We start from the raw sequence: 25486 nt of genomic DNA on the forward strand, positions 1-25486 counted from the left end.
ACTTTGATTCAACTCCGTGATTCTCTCAAGAGAGGCGACCAAAATGTCTGACCTGCCATAAAATGATTCGACTATCTGCCGACCAAGAGAGGTTATTCACCTTTTTTTTTCCTCCTGTACATTGCATCAACACAGCACAGCAAATATCAAAGTTGAAATTTAATTTGATTCAAAGAAGTGTCGCATCAGAATATGGCTCAAAATTGCACAATAGAAATTCGGCCTTAAGCCTGGTTTGTACTTCTGCGTTGAGTGATTGGCGTGACCTACTGCGCCTGCCCTGCGTGCAGCTGAGCACTTATACTTGTGCGCGCTGTTTGTGTTGTTCTACAATAACACTTACAAAAGCAGTAGGTTTATATGTTCCCTCTGTATGGAGTTTCTTCGCTTGGGTTTTGTTTTTTCTGAACACTACCTTAATGAACAAGCGGATAAAACTCGCTCATTCTGAGGCGGTAGCTGGCGGTCATGCAACAACTTTAATCATAAGGTAAACACAAAGCAACAGTTTCCACCTGGAGCTATTTCATGGGACTCTACACTTGTAAACACTAGCTCCAATGGGTTGGCGTGGCTCTCAACCCCGCCCACACACGTAAGCGCTACCAAGCCCACTAATAGAACGTGCGCTACGTGTTGTTGCGATGTGTAGTTTTTGGAGAGATGCGCCATGGCAAGGGCTATTCAACTGCGCGCAGGCTGCGTCGGACCATACACGTGCATTTGACGCAGAAGTATAAATCAGCCTTTACATGTCTTTATCTTGGCTGAACATGTTAAATTACAAGGTAGTCGAAAAAAGAAATCACTTTAAATATAGTGTAACTAAACAAACTATTCACAAGTAAACAGTCAGTTGATTAAATAAATTTGAGTATCATTATAAATGTAATATACATGTAAGGGACAATCGTCAGATTTAGGTGTGTTAAAGGATATTAAGTGCACAACATTGAGGCAAAGTTTAATGTTTAGATTATTACTGCAAGTTGAAATTTAATATAGTTTTAATTTCTAAATATAACATTTTAAAAATAAATATATAGGCTATGTTCTGAATAATGCTCATGTCCATGCTTGTCATGCCACAAACATACTTATATTCTATGTATTTGACGATGCAGTCAATGCATGCACTGAAAAAAATATGCTTATAGGCTACCTTTACCTGCAGGTTTCGCTAGCTGGGCAAAACTTAGATAGGCTATTAATAATGGATATACATTAAATATGTATAATTTTATTTGTGAAAGCAAGAGAGAAACTTGTGGGAGTGCTGTAATAAAGGAGTCTCAAATGACTAACAGTTGTGCATTACGGTAACGTGTTTTATTCGGGACATGGCATATGACAAATAATCGTTAACATTTGAGCTGGTTTCAGTTATTAATTCTTTTTATTTTAAAAAATATATTTATTTAACAGGTGGCGCAGTGGGAAGCGCTCTCACCTCACAGCAAGAAGGTCGCTAGTTCGATTCTCGACTGGATCAGTTGGCATTTCTGTGTGGAGTCTACATGATCTCGCCGCGTTCGCATGGGTTTCCTCCGGGTGCTCCGGTTTCCCCCACAAGTCCAAAGACATGCGCTATGGGGGAATTGGGTAAGTTAAATTGTCGTAGTGTGTGTGTGTAAATGAAAGTGTATGGATGTTTCCAAGTGATGGTTTGCAGCTGGAAGAGCATCCGCTGTGTAAAACATGCTGGATCAGTTGGTGGTTCATTTCGCTGTGGCGACACTAGATTAATAAAGGGATTAAGCCGAGAAGAAAATAAATTAATATTTATTTAACTTAATGTTAATATAACACTACTGATGATTTTTAGCTGAATCTGTGGTACATGGTGATCCAAATAATGGCAGCGAATGAGGATGGGTTTTTCAGTTTAAGAATAAAGTCCAAATCTAAAGCCATGGCTCCTGATGAAGGTCCTGTAAAGTGAAACGATTGGTCTGTGTAAGAAATTTAACATTATTTGCAATATTAGCATTAATCCACGGCCTGGTCAAACAGATGGTTTTTGGGTTGTGAGACGTAGTTTAGACGAAGTTGTCGGCGATTCTTCCTATTGTAAAGTCATACAATGTTCAAGTCCCTGTCGCCGATCCATCTTGCAGTGAAAATAAAGCAGCAACGACTACTTTCAAATTGAACTCGGCATTAGTTAATGAATAAAATTAGAGACCTGGATATCGACACGTCTCTCTGCAACTGGATTATGGACTTTCTGTCTAAAAGACCTCAGAATGTTAGATCAGGCCACATCTGCTCCACCATCTTCACACTCAACCCTGGTGTACCACAGGGCTGTGTGCTGAGCCTCTTCCTCTACTTCTTTTTTACTATCAACTGTAGGCCTGTGAATAGATCCAACATCATCATCAAATTTGCAGATGACACCACAGTGATTGGTCTAATCAGCAATAATGATGAGACGGCCTACAGGGAGGAGATACATCATCTGTCCACTTGGCCACTACCAAGCCGACCAATCACAGAGCTTGTGCTACGTGTCGTTGCGATGTGTAGTTACATTTTTTGAGAGGTGCACGTCAGCGACGGCCACGGCGAAGGGCTATGCGTCAGCACCGTAGCATTGGCGTGCGTTTGACGCAGAAGTATAAATCAGCCTTAAGGAACAACACTTTCCTCAGAGCTGTCCCTTTTTCAACTCTATCCCCCACTAATTATTTTGCCCTCCTAATACACCCCCACTGTCCTCATAACTTGTACTCCTCATTATCATTGCACTATTTAACATTTGCACATTTAAAAATTACACATTCATTGCACTACATTAGACTGATTCATTCATTTGAACTGTACATATACTGTACACTTGTAATTGTTTATCTACCTGTACACTTCTGATTATTAATAGCAACCTGTACATATAATAATTTATTTTAAATTTCTGTTTATAGCTAATACAACCTGTATATAATGTTGATAGTACATCCATCTGTAAATATCACTAAAGTTTTTCTATATCTGCACTTTATAACTTATACCTGTATACTGCACTTGCTGCTATTGCACTGCTGGTTAGACCTAAACTGATTTTCGTTGCATTGTACTTGTACATGTGTAATGACAATAAAGTTTAATCTAATCTAATACATTTCTTAACATTTTCCAATTTGTCATTTATGTATTTAACTAATCAAATTTGTATTATTTACAGACAACCAATGTCCATGTCAAAAGAGCGTCTATTCTTCAAGCTCTCTTTACCTACCTTGGTGAGGATGAGGCATGCCTGGTGAAAGAATACATGGTGAGTGCATCATAGTACTAGTGCTTGCACCTGGGCTATAAGAAAGAGCTGCTTTGTTCAGAGGCTGAGGGTGGGGTTACAGTGGCCAATGAGACAAACAGAAACTTTTTTGAGTGCCATATTTGAATTAATAGGTGAACCTAATGTTGAACACATTATGGTCTATTCAAATCACATTGCGCTGCACAAACACTTGCTAGATTCGTGCAAGTAAGTTGCATACTAATTCAATGCAAAAGTATAAATAGAACAATGAACAAAATATTTTAATATCTCAAAAACAAAATTTAATAATTTTAAAGAATTTGAAAATAGCGTTTTCACTGTATGTCAATGGCTTTTTTCTTTTTTCAAATGCTTTCTATTTCCATATATTTATACATGAAGTAAAAAAAAAAATGCCATTGGTCACTACACGCGTAAGAGCAACCTATTATCTTTTGCCTCAAACTCTTGCATTGTAATGGTAATACACACTGTTATTGAACCGTGAGAAAACTATCAGCTTGTTGAGTGTGACATCACATCGCTTGACTATATCAAATAGTATTGGGAGACTCAACAAATGGTAATAATAAACATTTACAAAGCGATGTAATACTTTTTGAAAATCACAATATGTGCCTAATATTAGTATGCCTAAAAATACTAAATGATTAAAAGTTGCATATGTTTCTTAATCCTTTGACGTTCTCAGCATTGGGTTCAGATCTGTGTTTGACCCCAGAGATATTCATTGTTTAATCCAGGGGTGTCCAAGCTTGGTCCTGGAGGGCCTGTGTCCTGCTAAGTTTAGTTCCAATTGCAATTCCAATTCCAAGTCCAATTAGACACACCTATGCTAGCTAATCAAGCTCTTATTTGGTGATCTAGAAACTATCTTGCCTCAACACACCTGCAAGGATGAGCTAAAATCGGCAGAACACTGGCCCTCCAAGAAGGAGTTTGGACACCCCTGTTTTAGTCTTTCTAAACAGTATTATTATTTCTAAATTACAAACAAATAGACACAGAATTACAAGTAAACCACTTATTTTCAAAAAAGAGAAAATTTATGTTTATGTTAAGATTAAAATTACTGTTTAAAAGCAACTTGACTTGTATTACATTTTTAGGTCAATAGGTGGCCGTACTAACAATCAAAAATGTATTGCTGAATAATTCTTCAAAAATGTTTAATCTAATAATGAAACATGACGTTTTTTTAAAGTATGATTTCAAGTTTTAAATTTGTATATTTACTTATACATTTAAAATATACTTAATATATTTAAATTATTTTGGTTTAATTAATGACATGTAAAAATACTAATTAAATAAATATACATGTCTATTAATTTGTCCAATTAAATTTGTTTTATTATCATTGTACTTTTTTTTTATTATTTGCAGAGGTCCTGTGGGTCTTTGAAAAGTCTTAAGTATTAAATTAGATTTTTACAATTTAAGGTCATAAAAAGTCTTAAATTTGAGAGGTCTTAAATTTTGCATCAAGGTGTGACATTTCTACTGAATTTCATTCGCTGATGTTTATTTTACTTGTGCACAATTATTCTTAAGCCTTGTGTGCTGTTGAGAATATTAATTTGGAGACAGATTTCTTTGTTTGAGCTCATGAAAGTGAGACTTTTGCACACATTGTTTTGAAAGTTGCTTATTTACATTTTTTCAGACATATAGTAAACATAGTAAGTGTATTTATGCACACATACACACACACACACACACTATCATTTACTGTTTATACTCCAAAGAACTCAAAAAATATAAAAGCCAGAAACTTTTTTGCACAGGACTATCTAAATGGTTATGCTGTCAACTGATCATCAACAGTAAAAATGACAAAATATACATTTACCAAAAAGGGAAGATAACCAGCAACAATGCGTGATTACATGCTGTCATGGATTTGCATCCAAAAAATGTTTTAATGGAAGTCAATGGGGCAAAAAAAAAACAGCAACTAACATAAGGAAAGGGTAGTAAATTTAAATAATACAGAAGGGTTAAGGTGAACAATTGTGACCGGGTATATTGATATACAGTGGGTCTGATCAGAAGGTATTTCCACATTCAAGTGGCCAAATCTGTGGTTTTCAAGCCTTAAACCTTGGGTAATATTATTTAAATAATAATGCAATAATGCTTCCTTGACATTATATTTAGTTTTCAACATATTACTGTATTGTTTGCCTTTCAATTATTTTTTCCAAAATTATTTTTAGTTAGTCTTAAAACATCTTAAATTTACCCTGATAAAACCTGAATAAACCCTGTAAATAATTGTGAAGAAGTCGTACTTGCAGATCATGCACAAATATATGTACGCCAATATGCAATCATAAATGATTGTTATAATATTTCACAGGTATCAATGTGGGTGTGGGGAGGGCCGTTAAGGTTTTGGTTTTATTTACATTTGATTTCTTCTGACTTTTTACAAAATATGTTTCAAAAACAATGTCTAATAATGGTTTCTTTTTATTTAAATATAGGGCAATCAAAAAGAAGAAGTTTTGAAGGACCTGACAAACACCGCCATGGCCATATGTGTCATCAAAAAGGAAAGAGGAGATTATGAGGACATTGGCATCGTTGTGGATGGAACAGTGATTATTGAACAGATAAAATCTGTTGCACAAGCCTGTGCACTGATGTTGGGGGCAATTTATGTGCTTGATTTGGCCTACCCAAAAAAACTCAAATACTATTACGAGTTTGCCCAAAAAGTACTTGTGCAAATGAACTCTGACAAGCTCTCCTCAAAGGTTCTCATACTGGAAAACAGTGTGATACTGTAATTTTAAGCATTGAAGTGTTAATAAATGCTCAACAACCAAATGTATATCATATACAAATTGCAGTTTAGTGTAGGAATTGTTTAATAAGTGAATTCAGTTTTCTTTGTGTGGAAAATTAATTAGCTGTAGGAACTTGTTTTAAATGGTGTGCACGTGTGTGTGTGTGTGTGTGTGTGTGTGTGTGTGTGTGTGTGAGAGAGAGAGAGAGAGAGAGAGAGCATGTGCATTCTATAAACTTTGTATTTATTCCATTTCATACAACTTGTAGTTGCTCAATTTGTTAATGAGTTAATTTTTTAAGTTAATTAGTTGATTATTTTGTGTATTGGGGTGTGTGTGTGTGTCATAAGGATTGCCGTTTGCTCCAAGACTTCATACAGTTTTCTTTTATGTGTTGGTTTAAATTAAATGTGCTGTACAAACTGTTTATTGTGTTATGGTGTGCTGCTAAAGCATTTTTTGGCAGTGATTTATGTTTTGTTAAAAAAATGCATCTTAAAAAGTCATTAAAATGAATTCAAAACAAATGTGGTCAAGTGTCATTTCAAAGTGTATTTGCAAGCAATTTAATGATCATTTTAGACATCAAAATAAATAGATATAAGTAGGAATAACATAATTAAATTATAGTGAACTAAATGAATTTCATTAGATAAATGTAACTAAATAAAATTAATTAAATCAAACTTATTTTGATTGTTTAAATCCAACACATATAAATTGAGTAAATCCAACCTAATTTGATTGTTTAAATCCAACACATATAAATTGAGTAAATCCAACCTAATTTGATTGTTTAAATCCAACACATATAAATTGAGTAAATCCAACTAAAATTGTTTGCTTAAACTTAACCCAATTCAATTATTTGCAACAGCTTGCCTTAAAAAAATTAAGTAAATCCAATGAATCATTTTTTTCAGTGTATTGGATAGCTGTTTTTTGTTTTTTTAAACCCCTAATACATTTTTTCTCACAAATTGGAGCTTATACATATTTGAAAACTCTTAGTACTGACTAAGGTTGCTCCCAAAATGCTTGTAAGCATAAGAAATTATCAACTAACTAACTAAATAATAATGTTATCTCACAGAATATTGATTTTTCTGACATTTTCCTGTAAATGCATTTATGTGAGGCAATAAAGCAGGAATGCACACGTCATCATCAGGACACTGTAAGGACTTGTTCACTCACTCGGTTTTCTCTCGGGATGTGTTGTCCTGGAGCTCCAGCAGGTTGATGCTCGCCTGTCCGAGTGTTTTATCGGGTCCCACCAGCGCCCGGTGCATCACACACACCTGTAGGGTGCAGCGCTCGGTGTTACCGGAGCTGAAGAGCGGCAGGTCGAACGAGGCCTCCTCCTTCCACACCGGAGCCACGCTTTTTTCGGCCACCGAGGTGGAGAACTTCTCCTTGGCCACCTGCATGATGGCGTACGCGTCGTTCGTGCCATTTTTGCCCTTACAGCGCAAACCGCGCGCCTGCAGCACCGTTACCTGCACGCTGGTGGGAATCCACTGCTGGCTTTGCTCTGCCAGAGACATTTCTACCGAAAGTCCAGTCCGTGTCGGTTGGGACTGGAGCGGCAGTTCTCTTGTCCGGCGAAAACTTTTTCTGTTGTGTCCAAAGGTTTGTTAAAGTGTTTCGCCCGGAAAAGTTTCACCTTCAGCCGCTGAAGCAACAAGTGAGCGTCAGTTTGAGGCCACGCCCACACGCCCGTTCGCTGATGGGGCAACCGCGTTAAGGCGTGGCCTCAGAATGACGTAAACAATAAATGAGCTGGAGATTAAAGCGGTGCCTAGAAACAAATCTGTAGGCCCGTGTGTGTAGAGGAGAAACAGCATAAACTTAAATGTGTGTATGTGTGTATATACACACACGTAACTGATATTACTTATAACAATAGAACTGTAAGTGTTATATATAATGCTATTTACATACCCCTGCTTGAAAAAAACAGCTTAAACAAGCCTGGTTTAAAAGGGGTTTTGGCCATTTCCAGGCTGGTTTTAGCTAGTCATTCTGGAACATGAAAAAAACACAGCTTAAGCTAGCATAGGCTGGTTGACTAGATTTAGCTGGTTGACCAATATGGTTTTAGAGGGATTTTGGCCATTTCCAGTCCTAACTGGTCAGGCTGGGAGATGACCATCTAATATCAGCTTGATGAGCTCAGCCAGGCTGCAAGCCTGGCCAAAACCAGCTATTTCCAGCTTAAACCAGGCTGGTCAAGCTGGATTTGGATTTGGATCAATTTCCAGCATGACCAATTAAGACCTCGCTGGAAATGGCTGGAAATCAGCCTTGAAATGGCCAACATTCCTCCTTCCAGCTAAAACCAGCCAACCAGCTTGAACTAGTTTAGTCTGTTTTTTTAGCAGGGTTGACAGGCCTGGTTTTGACCATAGCTGGTTTTGGCTGGGCTCCCAGCCTGGTTAGGCTTGTCAAGCTGGTTTAAGCTGGTCATCTCCTAGCATGGAAATATTGCATGGAAATATTGAAATGTTTCAAACAATGTTACTAATGTATATATAGATATAGTAACTCGAGTTTTTATCATTTTTATTAATGTCTATATATATTAATGTCTATATAATGTATATATATATTCCTTTATTTTACTTTGCATTTAGTTATTGTAGTTTTAAGTCCAACTAAATGAAAATAAGACGTTTAAAAAATAGATATTTAAATGTTCTGTTAACATTTAATTCAAAGAACAACAAAAATTTTAGGTTTATGATTTTAGTTATATTTAATTCTAATAGACACTGGATTTAGTAATTCATAACAAAAATTATTAAACTTAATTTAAACTTCTTTAATCCTGACTATATTAAAAAAAAAGCATATAAAAATATAAAAAAAGTTTTTGGGACCAACAGCAGGCGACGCAGTGGCGCAGTAGGTAGTGCTGTTGCCTCACAGCAAGAAGGTCGCTGATTCGAGCCTCGACTGGGTCAGTTGGTGTTTCTGTGTGGAGTTTGCATGTTCATGTGGGTTCATGTGGGTTTCCCTCGGGTGCTCCGGTTTCCCCCACTGTCCACAGACATGCAGTACTGAATTGGGTGAGCTAAATTGTCTGTAGTGTGAATGTGTGTGTGGATGTTTCCCAGAGATGGGTTGCAGCTGGAAGGCCATCCGCTGTGTAAAAACCTGCTGGATAAGTTGGTGGTGCTTTCCGCTGTGGCGACCCCAGATTAATAAATTGACTAAGCCGACAGGAAAATGAATGAATGGGACCCACATATGAATAATCATTCAATGTTTTTTATTTTTATTATTAGTCAGTATGAAACACTTGACATTAATCCTTTGCTGAATAGCTGTTCATTGCTGCTTCCACCCAATACATTCATTTTATTGCAAAGTGGAGCTAATAAATATGATTAAAAACTCTTAATCCTAAATAAGATTGCTTGCAAAATTCTAGTAAGCATAAAAAACAAAATAAATAAATAAACAGCTTCTCACACAGATTACTCATTAAACCAAAGGACACCGTGACACACACCGAGAACACAGCGACTTCTGTAAATGCAAAATATAGCTCTTTTTTAAATGACATGATGCGCCTTTCAGTTATGCCAATTTACCAGAGATGTGCAATTAAAATGTCTCATGACTAAATGCAGACATTATAGAGAACTGTACAGATCTGAGGCACAAAGCTACAATTACACTCAATTGTCATGCTGGCAGTGACCAGTTCTTATTGTTGATGAAAAAGGGAACACACATGAACAGATGCTGCTGTGTGTGTGTGTGTGTGTGTGTGTGTGTGTGTGTGTGTGTGTGTGTGTTATTGCCAATAGAAGATTGCTCTGGCATTTCTGCAAAAGAACACTCACTCAGAGAACAACACTTCAGCACAGCTTATTACAAAAAACATTTATGATCTATAAAAAAAATAGAGATTGAATTTAATCAGCCACTGTTATTCCCGTTTATTCACTTGAAACAGCTTTGAAAATCTGCATTGCATATATAAACAAATTGTTTAATTCATAATTGGCATTTTATTCTGTTATTTTTCCAAATATGTATTGAGCATCAATTCACACTGTTAATGACTTTTGCCTAAATTACACAGTATGTAACTGTAATATGAACAACAAACAATAACAAATAATAACTTGACTTCTAGTTGATCATTTGGAAAAGTGGCAAATTTTTCTGATGAATCATCTGTTAAACTGCATCCCAATCAACACAGATACTGCAGAAGACCTACTGGAATCCACATGGAACCAAGATTTTTACAGAAATCAGTCAAGTTTGGTGAAGGAAACATCATGGTTTGGGGTTACATTAAGTATGGGGGTGTGCGAGAGATCTGCAACATCAACAGCCTGAGGAATCAAGACATTTGTGCTGCACATTACATTACAAACCACAGGAGAGGGCAGATTCTCCAGCAGGATAGCACTCCTCATACTTCAGCCTCCACATCAAAGCTCCTGAAAGCAAAGAAAGTCAAGCTGTTCCAGGATTGGCCAGCCCAGTCACCAGACATGAATATTATTGAGCATGTCTGGGGAAGATGGAGGAGAAGGCATTGAAGATGAACCCAAAGAGTCTTGATGAACTCTGGGAGTCCTGCAAGAACACTTTCTTTGGCATTCCAGATGACTTTATTAATCAGTGATTTGAGTCATGTCAGAGATGTATGGATGCAGTCCTCCAAGCTCATGATGGAGTCAGACACAATATTCATTCTGTCTCCACTGCAGCAGGACTTTATATTCTAGACTGGACATTATTTCTGTTCAGTGATGAGACTTCTGTCTAAGCAGAGTCAGACCTTACCGTCCTGATTAAATCATTCACAATCAAGGCATGATCATATTTAATTTAGCTAAAATAAGCGTAATCTAGAAGCCTTTGCCTTTCATATACGCCACTTCTGATACCAAATGATCAACTAGAAGTCAACTTATTATTTGCTGTTCCTAAAACTTGCATAGCCGACAAGACTTTTGTCAGGGAGTGTGTGTTACTGTATTTAAAAACTGCATTGTGAAAATTACTGTATGTTTTGCAGTAAAGATATGAAATACTGTAAATACATACAGATCAAGCAAAATGGCGCTGTAAATGCAGTTTTCTAGCTGTAATTGATTTATAAGTTACTGACGAAGCAGTAAGTTACTGTAGAATCTACAGGAAATCGTTAACAGTGCTCATATTAATTATTAAATTATTACTGTAAGCAACATATTTTGAGACACCACGAATTAAAGGACAGAGCCTAATATGAAACCATAGACTTTTGATTTTGTCCATACAATATACACCGGGATAATAATTTGAACATGTGATGTTTGTACCTGGGAATAATATTTCCAAAGGAGCTGTTGATGTGGAACTGAACCACATTTTGGTGAATACCCAAACATAACAAACATAAAAATAAAACAAAACAATCTGAAAAATTCACTGTATAACAATGAAATGACACAAGGAGAAAGCGCTGAACTACTGAAATGCCTTGAATACTTTACATAAAACATTTTGGTGATGGCGCGCCTCTCTAGAGGGCCATTCTACAGCTTGATTTTCTTACTCTGAAAGCATTTGAGCAGGCACGTGCACACATAGGGCTCAACCTGTGCAGTGCACATGCCCTTTTTAGTCTTGGATAGAAAGTGCCCTTCCAAAATGATCAAAAGTGCCCCCGCGACGCGACACACCCTCCGTCCCGCCCTTCAGTAGGCGCACGACAACACTGATCTTGAGTATGCGCGCTCACCCCCCAACACAGCTGATCAGAACGCGCGCGACAACACAGCTCTTCAGTACGCGCGCGCAACAACACCCCCCCCTCCCCCTCCCCCTCATTGTCTCGCTGAAATGTCCACCCTCGTCATCCTCCTGCTAATGTAGATGTTGGAGTGAAGCAGCTGATATTCATTTACACTGAGGAAGAGCAGAGGGTTGCTGAAGAACTACTGAGAGATTTCAACTGCTGTCTGGGCTTTCCATGCCCTTCAACACTTCCCTTTCTTCATGTGTTCAATTTTATTATGTGTTATTTCATTTTATTGCACATAACCTAATTTGTAAACTAATTACTTTTGTTTTCTTTGCATTTATGCATTTCTTTGGTTTTTACCAACATCTGTGGAATATTTCAAGTCAACAGCACCATTAGAAATAGGTTTTCTGAGAAAAATGGTGATGCATTTAATATTTCCCCCACTTTATATCATCATATTGCACACCCCTATGCATTGTAAATGACAATTTATACTTTTCTTGTATTGTAGGGTAATTTCTAAAAAGAAAAATGTAATTTCTATTAAATTCTCTATTTAAAAATATCCTTTGGAAATAATTTTATTAGGCTTCATCAACATAGAAAGTTCTTTCCGCAAAGCACAGTCACCATTGTGCTTTACATTACTGTTGAATTACACATGATCATGCATTAGTCATGTAGTGATTTAATAGTAAACATGACGTGAACACACACGCGGTGTTCTTTCATGAGGATAATGCGTGTGTATTGTTCTTGAAACCTGTCGTTCAGGGCCTTATAATAGCTCTAGTAGGGCTTGTCTCTTTAGTACTGAAAAAAATGCACACAAGCTGTTACGGGGTGGAGGCTTTTCAAAAGGTACACCATTTGTACCTAAATAGTCCAATATTGAAGCCTTAGAACAGGGGTCACCAAACTTGTTCCTGGACGGCTGGTTTCCTGCAGATTTTAGCTCCAATCCTAATCAAACACACCTGAACAAGCTAATCAAGGTTTAACTAGGTATCCTTGAAACAGCCAGGCAGGTGTGTTGAGGCAAGTTGGAGCTAAACCCTGCAGAGACACTGGCCCTCCAGGACCGAGATTGGCCTTAGAAGAACATATCACACAGCTAAAAGCAATTATTCATTACTTTAAAAAACGTGAGTAAACCTGTTGTCATTTGGAGCTATTATATCGCCTTAAATGTCCTGTGAGGTGCTTTAAAATGTGCATTTTTCATTCAATGTTTGACTAAGGCTGCGTCCGAAACCGCATACTTCCATACTATATAGTACGCTAAAATCAGTATGTGAGCCGAGTAGTATGTCCGAATTCATAAGCTGAAATCGCATACTTATGCACTATTCTACGCCATTTTGTAGTATAAATAGTTTTAGTAGTGCGTTCACACTGAAAAATCAAAAAATATTAAGTGCACTTTAATTAGCCGGATGATGCACTCATTCAGCCGCTTAAATGAAATGTGGAATGATGGACACTTCACGCACTCAACGACCGCAGGTTTGCTTGCGTAGCGGAAGGGGCGGAGCTATCGGACGCACATGTTGAATAACTATTTATTTTGATTTGTGAAAGCAAAATTCTCCTACGAGAGTGATTACGGCGCCTCCCGATGGTGAATGTGGCAATACTCACGGCAGGTATTATTTGATAATTCGGTTGTTTATTTCACTGATTTGGCAACCGTCAAACGTCATCAGGGAAACGGTTTGAATTTCCGCTTAGTAAAAAAACATTTGTGTGCCATTTGGGACGACACTACATACATATACTATCCTGTTGAGTGTGTAAGTGCATAAGTACACAGTGCATGAGTGCATAGTGTATAGTGTACCATTTGGGACGCAGCTGTAGAATTTGAAAATCAGTATGCGAAAAGTACCCAGATGATTTACTACTTCTGGCGAGATTCTGAAGTGTGCATCCTATGCAGGCTGCGCTATCCCATGATGCCCCGCAAGCGAATTCATGAATGGGAGTGAAGCGTCGCAAATGACGCAGGTAGGTCACGTGACCATGAAACAATGGCGGATGTAGTACGTCCGAATTCCATTCATACTTTTCACATTCATTGGCTGCGTCCGAAACCGCCTAATACTCAGTAGGTACTGCATTTAAATTTAAACGTACAACTCTGCTGTAAGAAAGTTCTATACAGTATGAATGTGAAAAGTATGAATGGAATTCGGACGTACTACATCCGCCATTTTGTCATGGTCACATGACCTACCTGTGTCAGTTGCGTCGCTTTACTTCCATTCATAAATTCGCTCGCAGGGCATCATGGGATAGCGCAGCATGCATGGGATGCGCACTCCGGAATCTCGCCGGGAGTAGTAAGTCATCCGGGTACTTCTCGCATACTGATTTTCGAATTCTATGAATTCGGACATACTACTCGGCTCGCATACTGATTTTGGTGTACTATATAGTATGGAAGTATGCGGTTTCGGACGCAGCCATACTGTACAGAGCGTACGTCTAACGGCCGAGTAGTACGTTTAAATTCAAATGCAGTACCTACTGAGTAGTAGGCGGTTTCGGACGCAGCCTAAGTCTGAAACATGAAGAGTGGGTGGGGCATAGAGTAGACCCTCCCCTTTTTAAAAAACTTTAGCGTTTTTTTTTTAATTACAGCTCTACCAGTAAAAAGGAAAAGCACATTGAAGGGGCGGGGCATGTCAGATACTAGAGATATTATTTGATTGGCCAGTAGATTTGATGAGAAACTTAAGTATGAGGTCACATCAAAAAAATCGTTGATCTAATTAGGCGGAGGTGACAAACTGCAATGTTTATTTTAGGTTTATCTATTTTAAATGTAAATTTTGTCACTGTTTAAGAGCACACAAGCTTATAGCTATCCTTAATGCTGTGTTCACACCAGACATGGCACGAATGAAGCGAATTTGACGCGCGAGTAAACTCAAAATTGTTTGACTGGCAAGTAAACTCAAAATGTTCACGTGTCTATTTGAGCATTTTGGGTTTACTCGCTTCATTCACGCTTTTTTTTTTCAGATAAACAAGTATGTTAACTTAGCATGTTTCTTAAATAGCTGCAAACATGTATACATATGGTACTTTTATGCTTTATTAGAGTTGAAAACCTACATACGGCAGTTTCAATAATTTTAAGCCAACATGTTCACTCACTTTTTTAAAGTTAAAGTAAACGTATGGCACTAAATGTCGCCCTTTATATGTTTATGTAACTACTATGTTTACAATATCAATATCATTATGGACCCTTTAGGTAGATGTGTATGTTTTGAAAGGGTATGAAAGCTTGTGTAGGAATGTACAAAGTCAAACAGCAGGGGATGGAAACAAAAATGTTTTAAAGCATCCATATATATATATATATATATATATATATATATATATATGAGCGCTCTACATTTTGGTATGGTTCTGGCTGTAGGTGAAATAATTTATTTTACAAATACGCCAGACTGTAATGAAAAGCCCTCAAGATTGTGTGTATATACTGAAGTATGAGTTACTGTCAATGAATGAGTGAATGCTGCCCTCTAGCGGAGACTGAGGAGAACACGCTCCAGAAAAAAGAGGATTCATCTAAAAAAATCTAATTACTCAACATAAAATAAGCCAGACAGGAAGATCTCTATTGTGAATGAATGGGGATTGGAGCAGTCAACAAAGATAAAATTTAATGCTGATTTATAATGAATTTGACAATATTCAGACCATTCATGACACAAAGCTTTTCTTGGTCTTTCAGATTTTATGGTGCTCTTTTAACAATGTCACTTGCTCAATTTAATAAATCCTATATATACAATCACTGGCCACTTTATTAGGTACACCTGTCTAACTGCCTGTTAATGCAAAATTATAATCAGCCAATCACATGGCAGCAACTCAATGCATTTAGGCATGTAGACCTGGTCGAGACGATCTGCTGCAGTTCAAACTGAGCATCAGAATGGGGAAGAAAGGGGATTTAAGTGACTTTGAACATGGCATGGTTGTTGTTGCCAGACAGGCTGGTCGGAGTATTTCAGAAACTGCTGATCTGCTAGAATTTCCGCGCACATCCATCTCTAGGGTTTACAGAGAATGGTCTGAAAAAGAGAAAACATCCAGTGAGCGGCAGTTCTGTGGGGGCAAATACCTTGTTAATGTCGGAGGAGAATGGCCAGACTGGTTCCAGCAGATAGAAAGGCAACAGTAACTCAAATAAGCACTCGTTACAATTGAGGTATGCAGAAGAGCATCTCTGAACACACAACACATTCATGTATCGTGACGCTAAGTGTATGCTTTACTAAACAGAGAGGTCTTTAATCTAGTTTTGAACTGAGAGTGTGTCTGAGTCTCGGACATTATCCGGAGGGCTATTCCAGAGTTTGGGAGCCATAAATGAGAAGGATCGACCTCCTTTACTCAACTTTGCTATGCTAGGTACTTCCAGAAGCCCTGAGTTTTGAGATCCTCAAGAGCGGATTGGATTATAGCGAGACAGAAGGTTGGTTAGATAAACAGGAGCTAGATTATTTAGAGCTTTATAGGTGAGAAGTAATATTTTAAATTCAATACGAAACTTAACAGGCAGCCAGTGTAGGGAGGATAAAATTGTGGTGATATGATCATATTTTCTAGACCTGGTAAGAACTCTGGCAGCTGCATTTTGTGCTAGCTGAAGTTTGTTAATAGAGCAGGGGTGCCCTGCACAGCCAAAGCCCTGCACAGTTTAGTTCAAACCCTGCTCCAACACACTTACCTGTAGGTTTCAAACAAGCCTGAAGGACTCAATTAGTTTGATCAGGTGTGTTTAATTAGGGTTGGAACTAAACTGCAGAGCTGCGGCCCTTTTGGAACTGAGTTTGACACCTGTGTAATAGAGGAGGCTGGGCAGCCAGCAAACAGAGCATTACAGTAATCCAGCCTAGAAGTCATAAAAGCATGGACTAGCTTTTCTGCATCTGAGATGGATAGCATACTTCGTAATTTAGCGATATTTCTCAGATGAAAGAAGGCAGTTATTGTGACATGGGATATATGGTTTTCCAAAGTTAAATTGCTGTCTAATATGACACCGAGATCTTTTAGAGTAGAGCTAACGCTAACTTTGTATCCCTCTAATTGCAGGTCGAGTTGTGAGATCTGCTGTGTACAGAAAGTGTTCTGCTTAATAAAAATAAACTATCCAATCTGAATTATCAGACGTTTAACACATCAACAATGTCAGAATGAAAAACAAAAAAATCACGATGTTTTTAAAAAAAAAAATCATTTTATTAAAAAGAGCACAGCACACCAGAGAGGCCGTCATGATGAGGAGCTGAAACGCTGAGCAGAAACACACTCGACAGACACGGTTTTTCTTGATGGTTCTACCCACACTACACTTCTACGCACAACATCCCTTATTATTATTAATATTATTACTTCACAAGCTTAAATAAATCACTTCAAACCCTCCACCATCTCTCCCGGGACATCATGCATTACAGTAACAGAGCACAAATATTCAAAACCATAACAAACAAACAAGAAAACAATCACTCAAGTATGATGTCAGTGTAAATCTCAGCCCCAGAGCCGGTCAGTCGTGCAGTAATGCGAAGCTCCTGTTTTCCAGCGCAGCTCTCGAGATCATCGGTTGTGTCTGCAGGTTTAGGAAGGGGCCAGTCGGGGGCCGCTCTGCCTCTGCTGAGGGTCTGGGTTCTCGCAGGGGAGCAACACCAGTCAAGTCAAACACACCCCTGCGGCTCTTCAGGATCGACTGCGGTCTTCACTGCTGCCCACCAGCACTTTACTGTACAGCTTCTGCTGCTCCTCTTTGAAGACCTCTTTGACTTTCCCTCGCTTCAACCCGCCGACCCTGGAAACACATTAAAGTCCACATGAAATCAAAACTAAGCATATTGATTTTGTTAGCTCACTTTGCTAGTTTTGTGGTGAACAACTCATCTGTGCATGTCATTAAGAACAATAATTAGTTTGGGCTTGTAATCTTTAATTGAAGTCTGAAAATGCACTTCCTGTTTGTTTTCAGTTGAATTCTTAGATTAGGTCTGTCTGAGGTATTGGGCGGGGCTAACATACTAAACCACGCCCCTATACCTGTCAGTTTTGACATCAATCAAAAATGGTGAGCAGCGGTCCGTTCTTCGCACGTGGATAACTCAATTAGCTGGATTTGGATATTGACGATTTAACATGATTCAGGGGTCTGTTCTTCGTACCTCGCTTAAATGATCTAAGATGATTTGGCAGATCCTGGATCTGTTAATCTTGAGAACGGATCTCTGGCTAATTTGGTTCTTCAAACAAGTTTGTGAAGCAGATTAAAATGTCTGGATGAACTGATCTAAGATCGCTGTGTTGTGAAGGACAGATCTATCAATCCTTGAAATGCGACGATTGGCTGACGGCACAGCAGCGTAATGACATCATCTGATTAATATGGAATTATCCATGTGAGCGAAATTACATCAAATTAGCAGTAAACGGTTTAAATATGACACGCAATAGCTTTCCACATTTGTTGTGAGCTGCAGGCTTTACACTTTCATGTGTCAAGAGTCCTTCCTTCTGATCTCAGATCAGTTCATCCAGACATTTTAATCTGATTTGCAAACTTGTTTGAAGACTCGAATTAGCCAGAGATCAGTTATCAAGATAAAAAAATCTGTTCCTCATCTTTCTGAATGAAACAACAACTTTAATACATCCAATCAGCTTGCAGTAGAAAAAACAAGCCACACCCACTGTTTTCTCATTTAATATTCTGTTTCTCTAGGGACAGCGTCATAATACGGAAAAAGGGGTTGCAGCTTTCGGCTCATGTGGACTTTAGGAAGTCTTTCCATTCTCCTTTTGTGTGTATATTTTAGGACACAACTAACTTAACTGGTCAACTTTGGTTGTTTTTAAATGTGCTTTCTAAATAAATATTGTGTTGTATTGTATAATTATTAGATACAGTGTATCCGGAAAGTATTCATAGCGCTTCACTTTTTCCACATTGCAAAATGGATTACATTTCTTTATTTCCTCGACATTCTACACACGATACCAAAATAATGACAGTTTGAAAAAAAGAGTTTTTGAAATTGTTGCAAATTTTTAAAAAAATCAAAAACTGAAAAATCACATGTACATCAGAATTCACAGCCTTTGCTGTGAAGCTCAGGGAGCAGGGCCTTATTGATCAACAACCTGATGGCCACTCTGTCTGAGCTCCAGCGTTCTTCTGTGGAGAGAGGAGAACCTTACAGAAGCACAACCATCTGTACAGCAATCCACCAATCAGGCCTGTATGGTAGAGTGGCCAGACTGAAGCCACTCCCCGCCTGGAATTTGCCGAAAGGCATCTGAAGGACTCTCAGACCATAAGAAACTAAATTTTCTGCTCTGATCAGACTAAAATTGAACTCTTTTTAGTGAATGCCAGGCGTTACGTTTGGAGAAAACCAGGCAGCGCTCATCACCAGGCTAATACCATCTCTACAGTGAAGCATGGTGGCGGCAGCATCATGCTGTGGGGATGTTTTTCTGCAGCAGGAACTGGAAGACTAGTCAGGATAGAGGGAAAGATGAATGCAGCAATGTGCAGAGACATCCTGAATGAAGACCTGCTTCAGAGTGCTCTTGACCTCAGACTGGGATGACGGTTCATCTTCCAGCAGGACAATGACCCAAAGCACACCAAAATATCAATGGAGTGGCTTCACAACAACTCAGGAAATGTCCTTGAGTGGCCCAGCCAGAGCCCAGACCTAATCTTATTAAACATCTCTGGAGAGATCTGAAAACGGCTGAACACCATCGCTTCCCATCCAACCTGATAGAGCTTGAGAGGGACTGCAAAGAGGAATGGGCAAAAACTCCCAAAGACAGGCTTGCCGAGCTTGTGGCATCATATACAAAAAGACTTTAGGCTGTAATTGCTGCCAAAGGTGCATCAACAAAGTATTGAGAAAAGGCTGTGAATACTGATGAACATTTTTCAGTTTTTTTATTTTTAATAAATTTGCAACAATTTCAAAAACTCTTTTTCACAACCTCATTATGGGGTATTGTGTGTAGAATGTTGAGGAAATAAATGTATTTAATCCATTTTGGAATAAGGCTAAAACATAAAAAATGTGGAAAGCGCTATGAATACTTTTCAAATGCACTACAAATGCACACAATAAACCCTGTAGTTTTATTCAATAAAAAAAATTGCACATAAATTGTGACTGAAACACTTTTACCAAATATATTCCTTGATGGGAGTAAAAAAAAAAGTCATGTGATTCTTCTAGGGATTCTGGAATTTCTGGGCCGAAACTGAAAATTGGGCAAACCAAAAAAGCCTTTTAATATTTTTTTATTTAAGACTTCAAATTAATCAAATAACTTAAATTATTATGATTTTTAAAATCCCAAGCTAATAAAATAACCACATTTTTTTCTGAGAGTGAACGATCATCGGTCAAGATCATTTTACCATGGCAGCACACTAGCAGCTGGAAAAAGTATACTACATATACAGTGGAAGTCAGAATTATTAGCCCCCTTTAATTATTAGTCCCCCTGTTTATTGTTTCCCCCAATTTCTGTTTATTAAAGAGAGAACATTTTTTCAGCACATTTCTAATAACGGATTTATTTTGTCTTTGCCATGATGACAGTAAATAATATTTGACTTGATATTTTTCAAGACACTTCTATACAGCTTAAAGTGACATTTAAAGGCTTAACTAGGTTAATCAGGTTAACTAGGCAGGTTAGGGGAATTAGGCAAGTTATTGTATAATGATGGTTTGTTCTTTAGACTATTGAAATAATAATAATAATAATAATAGCTAATAATATTGATCTTAAAATGGCTTTAAAATTTTTTTAAAACTGCTTTTATTCTAGCCGAAATAAAACAAATAACACTTTCCCCAGAAGAAAACATATTATCAGACATACTGGGAAAATGTCCTTGCTCTGTTAAACACCATTTAGGAAACATTTAACAAAGAAAAAAAATTCAAAGGGGGCTCATAATTTCAACTTCAACTGTAAACGTCTATGCTATATTTTAATTATGCATATAATTTAGCAGCTATGGACAGAAATATAGTTGGTGTGTGTTAACTCACCATAACAGGTCTGCTAGTCCTCCCTTTCGTGCAATGGCTGCTTTGACTCTGTTGGCGAACTGCACAGCATCCTCACCTTCCTGTCAAACAATCATTTCAAACTCACCTGAATATAGTGATGGGGTAAAGAAAAAGCCCCAAAGGACAATGCTGTAATGTAATTTAATATACACATTCTGGACCCTATACTTTTTATTTTTAGAGAGTTTCTGAAAAGAAAACCATATTAATTTGGATTTAAAAAACGACAGTAAAACTTTGATAATCATTACCGTCAAAAATAACAAACATATTTGTTGTATTATTTATTAAATATTTTTATATTAGTATATTATATTATGTTAAATTATATGATATTGGTGACGCAGTGGCGCAGTAGGTAGTGCTGTCGCCTCACAGCAAGGTCACTGGTTCGAGCCTCGGCTCAGTTGGCGTTTCTGTGTGGAGTTTGCATGTTCTACCTGCGTTCGCGTGGGTTTCCTCCGGGTGCTCCGGTTTCCCCCACAGTCCAAAGACATGCGGTACAGGTGAATTGGGTAGGCTAAATTGTCCGTAGTGTACATGTGTGTCTGTGTGTGTGTGTGTGGATGTTTCCCAGAGATGGGTTGTGGCTGGAAGGGCATCCGCTGCGTAAAAATGTGCTGGATAAGTTGGCGGTTCATTCCGCTGCGGCAACCCCGCATTAATAAAGGGACTAAGCCAACTGACTTAGACTGAAACTAAGGAGCGCAATATGGATTTAATATGTAAAGCTGGCCTCAGACAGTTTCGTTTAGTCTGCGTCAAACCTATTTTACCAACGATTAGGGTCAATAGTGGTAGCCTATTGCAGATTTCAAAGAAAAATCTTATTATTAAGAAAGGAAACATCAGCTGCACCACAACAGATCAATGTCATTACTAATGCTCAAATTATGTAGCCTAGTTTACAGCAAGCATCTTGTTTTTTATTAGATCATGTGTCTGTCATGTACAGTAGGCCTGTTATTTTTACTAAAGAAGATATATTATTTGAGTTTATCACTAGAACTATAGAAAGTGTATTATGTTAAAAAAAACGGCACAGTATCGGAATCGGATCTGTATCAGTTGATACTCATAATTTTTATTTTGGGATCAGTTCCAAAAAATAAAAAATAAATAGTATTAGTGCATCCCTAATGGTTACATGTTTGGTGACTGATATTATGATAGATATTACTGAGCAACAGTTATTTATTAATGTACAGCAAAGATACTCAGAGTGTAAAACATTACTTTGCTACAGCAATGCACATGTAAAAGTTTTATTTAGATGTTTTTTTTAAAGGCAAAATTAAACTCAAATACCACCAAACTGCCCATAATACTTTAGAAATTCATGTCTACATTATAAACGTTGTCAAAAGTATGAAAAAAAAGTTCATATTTCTCAAAACATAGGGGGCGCCCTTGTATGGTCACCAATTGAATCTGGAGGTCGTCTGGTGGTCTTGCCTGGTACTACAGCCAAACAAAATCTTGCTGAGAGCCTCTTTTTTTTTTAATTGAACTTTAAATTTGTTCAGATCTATAGGCTTGATTTTTCTGTTAATTTTAGGCTAAAACGCGTTTAATAAAATACACATTGCATGCATTATATTAACATATACACACATTCTTTTATTGTTTTTTATTACCATAAAGGCACATTAATTTAATTTAATTTAATGTTTTGAACTTCAGCTACAATCTTCCTTAAAACAAGAAAAATATTAAATCTGTGGACCAAAGCATTGAAGATTGGCAATCACTAAAGTTGAACATGTCGTTTTCATGTCTGTGTTCAAAAAGTGAGTGCGGCTTAAGTTAAGTTTAGGGCTTAAACACCATTTTAAATGCATTTACAATCACATCTGATTATTGTAATGCGCTATTTATTAACAAAAGTATGATAATATTCATTAACATAATAATCATAATCCTAAGAAAATCGGCATCTATTTGAAATAGGTTTTGTAATATTAATTTAATTTGCTGTCACCTTTGAATTATGTAGAGCACCCTTACTTAAAAACACAAACCTATTGTATATAATACTATAAATAATAATATTTTTAATAATAATACTCACCATCCGGCTCATTGGTGGAAGGTACCAGACGCTGCACACAATGGCCCAGCTGCTCATCATGTGTAACAGGTAATTCACCATCCCAAACTTACTGCTGTTCCAGAACGCGTCACCAAAACGAGGATCATACTGGCAAAACAAAACAACAGCCAGAGGAATTCACAATCACTCCATAACAACACAAACAACCACTCTCACACACAAATAAGAGGTCACAATCTCACCTTTATGGCCACTGGGTAAACCGTACAGCCGATCTCAAAGCTGCCCTTCTTGAACATCATGACCGAAGTGTTGTTGATGCAGGTTCCTGCAAAAATCACCAAAATAAAGGACATTTCTTTAATATCTTACATATTCGTATACAGCTAAAGATGGAGAGAAGATATTTCTCAACACAAAAGTTTTAATAACTCAATTCTAATAACTGATTTCTTTTATCTTTGCCATGATGACAGTACATTATATTTTACTCAAAGATACTAGCATTCAGCTTAAAGGGACATTTAAAGGATTAACTAGGTTAAGAAGGCAAGATGAGGTAATTGGGTAAGTCATTGTATAACGACGGTTTGTTCTGTAGACAATGAAAAAACAATAATCGCTTAATACATGTATATAATCTTTATTAATATATACATAATCTATTAATGCTATCAAAACGATTAACTTCATCCACAATAAGTTTGTATTTACACACATAGTTGAAACCAGACGTTTATATTCACTCTTAAAAAAAAGGAACATAATGATTTAAAAAAAATGTCTGATGGTAAATCATATTAAATGTTTACTATTTTAGGTAAATGATTTACATTTGCTAAATGCCAGAATAATGAGAGAAATTTTTTTTATTGTCAAAAGTTAATTTCCTTGGTATTTTTAGCTTTGCTTTTAAACTGTTTAACTTTGGTCAAATGTTTTAGGTATCTTTCCACAAGCTTCTCACAATAGTTTGAAAGAATTTTGTCCCATTCCTCCTGACAGAATTGGTGTAACTGAGTCAGATTTGTAGGCTGTCTTGCTCGAACAAGCTTTTTAACTCTGCACACAAATTTTCTATAGGATTGAGTTCAGGGCTTTGGGATGGCCACTCCAAAACATTCACTCTGTTGTCCTTAAAGCACATTTGAACTAATTTGGCAGTATGCTTAGGGTCATGGTCTGTTTAGAAGACCCATTTGTGGCCAAGTTTTAATTTCCTGGCTGATGTCTTGAGATGTTGCTTCAGTATTTCTGAAGTGGACCAGTCCCTCCTGCAGCAAAACAGCCCCACAACATGATGCTGCCGCCTCCATACTTCACAGTTGGGGTGTTGCTAGGCTTGTAAGCTTTCCCCTTTTGTCCTCCAAATGTAACACTGGTCATTATGGCAAAAAGTTCAATCTTAGCTTCATCTAATTGCACTACAATAAATACCTCAACTTGGTCATATTCTGGAACAATAGGATATATGGTAATTGTTCACAGTTTATTATTGTCTATTTATTCAATTTATCTTGTACTTTATTAGTTAAATGTTTAGTTTATGTCTAGTGTGTGTCATATTTTTGTTTTTAAATTGCACATTGGAGTATGGGAGAAACGCAATTTCAGTCTGCTGCGTATTGTACTGTTGCATGGTTTGATTGACAATAAAGTTGACTTGACTTGATCAGACCACAGGACATGTCTCCAAACATTGGCGTTTTTCCCAGTGGAATTTAGCAAATTGTGATCTGGTTTTTTTGTTGATTCGGGCTTGTTGATTTTCTCATGTTGTCAAACAAGGAAGCAGTGTGTTTGAGGTTTTCCCTAAATACTATTCTACAGTTGTGCCTCCAATTAACTCAAATGTTGGCAATTAGCCAATCAGAAACTGCCAAAACCTTGACATCATCATCTGAACTTCTTTAGAGGCAGAATAATCTTATTGTATGTAAACTTGACTTGAGAAAGAAAAGTTATAACAATTTCTCAAAAAATATACTACCGAAAATATAAATATAAATATATAACTTACCGAAAAGAGAAAAAGTTGAGTCACATTAACATCTGACTCTATTTTTCAATGGTTATGTGCCTTTTTATACAGTGTATGAAAACTTCTGGTTTACTTCTGTACATATGTACAATATAGTCATGCATACATTTTAAAAACTAAAATACACTGTATACAAAGGTATATTTAGAAAATATGAACATTCATTAATTTTTATTTTAATTGCTTGACAGCACTAATATCTACACATGTGTGAGTATATGTGACAGCATCTTGAATGAATAGTTAATGAAATGATAACAGAAACACTTCTAACACTCACCTTCTGGAAATATGAGGATAGGCAGTTTGCTTTCGTCAGCAACATGGTCACTTAATCTAGAAGAAATACAATATGTTTGCATTTCAGACTAACAAAAATGCTCAAATTTAATCTGCAAGTTAACTGAGGCTAGTGA

General features: G+C 37.2%; 3 protein-coding genes across 5 annotated transcripts in view; all 3 read right to left on the reverse strand.

Moving 5' to 3' along the window:
• rab11fip1b (RAB11 family interacting protein 1 (class I) b) overlaps window positions 1-7779 on the reverse strand; it is a 58660-nt gene extending 50881 nt beyond the window's left edge. For both annotated transcript variants that reach the window (XM_005164192.6, XM_005164191.6), the window contains exon 1: window positions 7276-7779. In XM_005164192.6, the coding sequence (XP_005164249.2) occupies window positions 7276-7625 (350 nt within the window). In that variant the 5' untranslated portion in view covers window positions 7626-7779. The remainder of the gene's footprint in view (window positions 1-7275) is intronic.
• The window catches only part of ess2 (ess-2 splicing factor homolog), a 779665-nt gene that overhangs the window by 31296 nt on the left and 722883 nt on the right, over window positions 1-25486 (reverse strand). The window lies entirely within an intron of this gene.
• Window positions 17086-25486, reverse strand: part of gpat4 (glycerol-3-phosphate acyltransferase 4) — a 36428-nt gene continuing 28027 nt past the window's right edge. For both annotated transcript variants that reach the window (NM_001040249.2, XM_073914150.1), the window contains 5 exon segments: window positions 17086-17696; window positions 20956-21035; window positions 23048-23176; window positions 23272-23357; window positions 25351-25406. In NM_001040249.2, the coding sequence (NP_001035339.2) occupies window positions 17588-17696; window positions 20956-21035; window positions 23048-23176; window positions 23272-23357; window positions 25351-25406 (460 nt within the window). In that variant the 3' untranslated portion in view covers window positions 17086-17587.

This window comes from Danio rerio, chromosome 10, assembly GCF_049306965.1.
Source record: "Danio rerio strain Tuebingen ecotype United States chromosome 10, GRCz12tu, whole genome shotgun sequence".
Taxonomy (NCBI): Eukaryota; Metazoa; Chordata; class Actinopteri; order Cypriniformes; family Danionidae; genus Danio; species Danio rerio.